The sequence below is a fragment of the Morus notabilis genome, unplaced genomic scaffold (assembly GCF_000414095.1).
Source record: "Morus notabilis unplaced genomic scaffold, ASM41409v2 Scaffold281, whole genome shotgun sequence".
NCBI classification, from domain to species: domain Eukaryota; kingdom Viridiplantae; phylum Streptophyta; class Magnoliopsida; order Rosales; family Moraceae; genus Morus; species Morus notabilis.
The window spans coordinates 144,298-149,595 of record NW_010357693.1 but is presented as its reverse complement, the minus strand read 5'-3'; the positions used below and the strand labels follow the sequence as shown (position 1 = coordinate 149,595).

General features: G+C 35.4%; 1 protein-coding gene across 1 annotated transcript; it reads left to right on the top strand.

Moving 5' to 3' along the window:
- Positions 1–339: 339 nt before the first annotated feature.
- Positions 340–4,699, top strand: LOC21396711 (F-box protein At2g32560). Its single transcript, XM_010090658.2, has 5 exons — positions 340–1,105; positions 1,266–1,345; positions 1,640–1,818; positions 2,356–2,430; positions 4,118–4,699. Exons 1-5 carry the CDS (start codon positions 371–373, stop codon positions 4,303–4,305), a joined length of 1,257 nt encoding a protein of 418 aa, XP_010088960.2. The 5' UTR covers positions 340–370; the 3' UTR covers positions 4,306–4,699.
- Positions 4,700–5,298: the final 599 nt, after the last annotated feature.

The window sequence follows — 5,298 nt, the reverse complement described above, 5'->3', positions numbered from 1 at the left end:
GGTAAAAAAAAAAAAAAGAGATCGGTCCACCTTTGGGTTTTGTGGGCTTCCTTTAAGAAAAATAAAAAATAAAAATTTAAAAGAACCAATTGAAATTCAAAGTGGAGTTGTGTTTTGTTCAAGATCCCACATTTTGCCTTTCATCTTTTCTCATTTTATATTTAAAGAGGTGGGGTGGGGTGACTTGTGATGTGAGAAAAAGAAAGAAAGAAGGAAAGAAAATTCAACTTCAAGCTTTCCCTCTTTTGTTTTACCATTGCTTTTCCAACAACTGGATTTTGATCATTTATGCCAAACTTGTTGAATTTGACCAACCTCAGGAGAGTAAAAAAATTTTTTTTGGTTTCCCCCTCTTTCCCTTCCTTCTCTCATGCTACTCTACTTGTTTATAACTTGTGTCCCCTTCTTCCTCTTTTTAAAGTCCCTCATCTCTCTCAACAAACCACTCCCACCATGGGCAACTGATATGAGATTGTTGTCATCTCCCTGGTTGTTCTTCAAAGGTCTCTCCTTTTTAGCCAAATCCCACCTCACAAAAAGACCAAACAATAACAACAACAATAACATTTGTTCATCATCAACTCTTCCTTTTTCTCCAATCCCCTCAAGGATGTCTCTCAAACGAAAAGCTCTAACTTCCAAGGTTGAGAATGTGGAAGATAATACGGAAGAGAAGACCTCGGTTTTGGACTTGCCTGAATTGGCCTTGGACTGCATTCTTGAGAGGCTCCCACCGGATGCTTTGTGCAGCATGGCTGGTGTTTGCACTTCTCTGAGGGAGAGGTGTATGAGTGACCGGCTTTGGGAAAAGCACATGAACCAAAAATGGGGTAACATCATTGGCCAAGCTGCTTACAGAGAGTGGCAATGGCAGATTGCTTCCAAAGCTGATTTGGGCAATCTCAAACAAGGAAAGCAAAAGGGGTTGATGAGAATTCTCTCTCTTAATTGGCCTTTTTCTTGGATTAGATCAAAGGTTGATGATTACAACAATAGTAGTAGTACTAAGCCGAGGAGTCCTTTGCCTGTTGATTCAATCATGGCTTGGTACCTTGCTCTTGAAACTGGCAAGTTCTGTTTCCCAGCTCAGGTCTATAACCGAGAGGTATATTATATATTAACTGTTAAATCATTTATTGTTCATGTTAAGTTCTCTAGTTATAGGCTAGTTTCTTTCGGTTTTGTATTCAGTCAGGATTTTTTCAGTGCTTTTTTTTTTTCTTCCTTTTAAGTTGGTTTTGATCTTGTTTTTACATCTTTTGCAGAATGGGCATGTTGGTTTTATGTTGTCATGCTATGATGCACAGATTAGCTACGATCCTAGAACTGACACCTTCCAAGCCAGGTAATTTGCAAGCCTGTTTTTTCCTAATTCTTTGGATAAACTTTTTTCAGATGATTTTTTATTCTTAAAATGTCATTAAGATTACTTTTGGTTGCCAATTGAGGCTTGCTCAATTAGTGTTTAATGGGTGTGTGAGTTGCTTTCACTATATTGAGTCCTGGGTTTGAGGGGATAGTAAAATTTTCTAAATATTACTTTTGGTGGTTTCTTTATTTCTTTGCTTTTCATGATTAGTGTGTTTTAAATACATCTTGGGTGTTTTGCTTAACTTTTAGGTTCTTTTGTTCATTGCAGATATCCACCACATGGAAGAAGGGCAGTTGCTATAGAGAGTGGAGTGCCATGGGAAAGGCTCAGAGCACCACCTGTTGATACTCCTCCTCATGATCTTCATATCTCCGATTGCTTGCATGAATTACGCCCCGGAGATCACATCGAGATTCAATGGAGAAGGAACAAAGAGTTCCCTTACGGTTGGTGTTTCGTAGCAGAACTTCTTTTTTTCTTTAGCTCTTTAAGTTTGTAAAAGATTCGGTATTTCAAAACTTATCTAGATTAGTACCATTTCTTATTCTCTTTCTTTCATGATTTGGCTTTGTTGGGTGGTAAAAGCAAAACAAAACAAGATAAAAGAAAACGATTGGATAGAGTGTCAAGAAAGATGATTCTACACGTCACATGTATGGTTCTTGGAAAGAAAGAATAGTTCAACCTAATTTCTATTAAAAGACTCCTGTGCAGATTTGGTTATTGCATTATTGACTTTTAAAGATATGGTGGCGATACCCAATAATCATTGTCAAGAGAAAATCATGCATCAAAATATTCGTCAGTATGAGTGTAAAATATTTGACATCTAAATTATGTACGAGTGATTGTTGATTTAGAGTTGATTAAACTTGATCAACTGACACATCTTGACTATGTTAATGTACCTAAGAATATATATGTTTCAATAAATCAAATTACAGTGGTTGATTTAATAACATGATGTGCTACACATGTTGCAGGTTGGTGGTATGGAGTTGTTGGTCACTTGGAATCATGTGATAGGAATGAAAATTACTGCCGTTGTCATGATAGTGGTGAGTTTATTTTCTCTCTTTTTCTGTTCTTTTTTTCTTTTTATTTTCTTTTAGCGTCGAGATTTGAATGATTCACTACTAATGAAGTTTTGGCAATAATAATAATAATAATAATAATAATAATAATAAATATTTGGGAATCTAACGGCGTAATATAGATGAAAAAAAAATTGTGAGATTCCATAGCCTTTTTAATTTCCTTCCTTATTCTCCACCATTAGACAGGTGTTTTTAAGATGGCAATTTCTGTTTCTCTTCTGTGTATTTGTTCCATCACCCACTTACAATGTGAAGACAGGGAGGCGGCCCAAATCTGTACTGTTCCAGATTTTTTAATTGAGTGTTTTTAAATGATCAGAGTCACGTCAATTCTAGAGTCTACATATTCATAGTTTTAACACAACATAGTTGGAAACCTGTAATGATCATTAGCATTGTGATATTTAGCTCTTTTTTTTTCTTTTTTCTTTTTTTTTTTCTGTTTTCTTTTTAAGAAAAATTTCATGTTTATTGAAAGACGCCATGAGGGCCTCTCAAAATGTGGATGACGTGAATGTAAAGTTTTATAGCAGACTCAATTTTTTGGCCTGGTTCCTTTCTTGACACCCCATTTTTCAATTGGGGGACCACTTTTTTGTGCCATTTCATTGGACCCCTAGACATATCATTGTCAGTATGTCGCATTTTCAACCAACATTGTGATAAGTTCGGTCTCAGCAGAATATTTATGGCCAACCACACTGAAAGAACTTGGTGTTTCCTTTTTTTTTTTTTTTTTTTTCTTTTTGAGAAAATGGAATCTTCATGCTATGTGGGGCTGAAGTGGTTTTCGTCATAAGCTTCTAAATAGCTGATGTTTCATCATATTTCTATCTTCTTAGCAAACCAAGTACAGCTTAGGTGTTTCTGACTAATTGGTTTGCCAAAAGAAGCAACAGAGGTTGAAGTTGAACAAGCAACACCTAAAAAGCTATCTTGCTGGAAAAATTTCATTTCCCTTGATAATTTGCCAACTTTTTTTGGTATTCAGTGGATGAACAATATATTTTTTCTGAAAAAGAAAAAAAAAAGACTTTAATGGCTTGAATTACATGCAAATTTTCTCAAATTCACGTAAACCTTTTATGCGTTTGTGGATAGACAAAATTGACAGTAGTTACATATACTACTTTGTTTCTATCCAAAAAGATTTTGTTTAAATATGGTGGATTTCCACCAGTTCCTTTTTCATCTTCCTTTTCATGGCAACCAATTTTTGCCATTTTTGTCAACGTGTCTGGATGGGAATGGAAATGTTGGTTTGGTTGTGCTAAACCTGGCTACATGGAAAACACTATCTATGGATCCATTTTTAGTGGTCATAATATCTCATCTCTTTTCCACTTCCCCCCCCCTATTTACCTCTTTTTTAGTGATTTGTGGTGATACATAAATCAATTTCTTAATGATTGCATTCTAAAAGATAATTATTAGGTTTTGTCCCCTAAAAGAAAAGAAGCAAAATTAGGCAAGTTAAACTTCAAAGAGCAAACGGAAAATACTGCTAAAACTTGAATGGGAAGTTCTGTTTATCATAATTATTATTAACGACTTTGATGGCTCACATTTATATATTTTCTGTCATCCTATTTAGTTGTCAAATTTTCAATGCATATAAAAGTTTCTCATGTCGAACAACTTGTTGCAGACACTTTGGTGCTGGAATTCAATCAGTACACGCCTGGTTCACGGTGGAGACACACAACAGTCAATAGGAAAGACCATAGAGAGGAAGGAAACGAAGTGGACGGGTTTTATGGAGGAATCAGGAAGCTGAACACGGAGGAAGAGATTTTGACATGGAGGCAGCTTTGGCCAACCGAAACCTTGGAGTAGGATTTGGCATTAGGAGTTGGGAGAAGAAGAGAATTACTATGCTTCCCACGCCCCGAGCATACGCGAGCCTGATGTTTCTTCTGATGAAAGCAAGTTCTTCTAGTCCTGCTTGATGCAAGTCAGAAGAATTCAGAAGTTTAAACACAGACTTCTGACCCCCAATCGCACGAATGCAGAGGCCTCACTTTTTCTTCTCTTTCTTCGTTTTTCATGGGAGATTTCTCGGCTATTTCATGCAATTCAGATCCATGTAAATTGCCCCATATTGGTGCAAAATTGATGATTTGATGTATCATATTTTACACCCGACTATAAATATGAAGTTGTAGTTCATATTCAGAATATTACATGGAACACTAGCAGCCATTTCTACCGTATGGCCTGTAAGATAAAATTTCTATGCTGTATTTTATAGAAACTGTATGAGAATATATACTATAAAGCAGTGCAAAAGTGACCAATTTCAGTTATAAAATTCAGACATGTCTTAATGTTTACTGTTAATTAATGTCTTGACATTGACAAACAAGTATTTTTTTTCTCTACTGAAAATTACATGGAGGAAGAAGTTGCCATTGAGGAACTATCAATCCTCTTATGTAGTAACGTAGGATCAATTAGGGAGCACCAGTTGAGAAAGTGTTTGTAAGTTTGTTTGGACCTGTGTTTGTCAATTGTCATTTCCAACATCTACTTTCAATACAAAGGGAATGAAGAAGAGTCCATAGAAGAAGGAAAAGAAGAAAAAGAAGGAAAAGAGAGAAGATTCCAATTTTACATTTCAACATAAATTTGTGACAACTATACGTTAAAGTTACACAAATAAAATTGACCAAATGACAATCTGCACTTCTTTTTTTCCTTTTCTAATGAAAATATTGAGCAAGCATTAAAGAGCTGATGAAAAATACTCTACCCAATTTTTAACTGTCAGATTTTGATCAAGTTCCGTTTAATTATCATATATTTTTCTTAATCTAACATAATTCTGTT

What these genes read in the sequence shown, in the direction of transcription:
- LOC21396711 (XM_010090658.2), top strand. Translation starts at nt 371, where the DNA reads ATGCTACTCTACTTGTTTATAACTTGTGTCCCCTTCTTCCTCTTTTTA. An exon ending in ACTGACACCTTCCAAGCCAG is followed by an intron (nt 1,346 to 1,639) that starts GTAATTTGCAAG and finishes TGTTCATTGCAG; the next exon opens with ATATCCACCACATGGAAGAA. An exon ending in CTGCCGTTGTCATGATAGTG is followed by an intron (nt 2,431 to 4,117) that starts GTGAGTTTATTT and finishes AACTTGTTGCAG; the next exon opens with ACACTTTGGTGCTGGAATTC.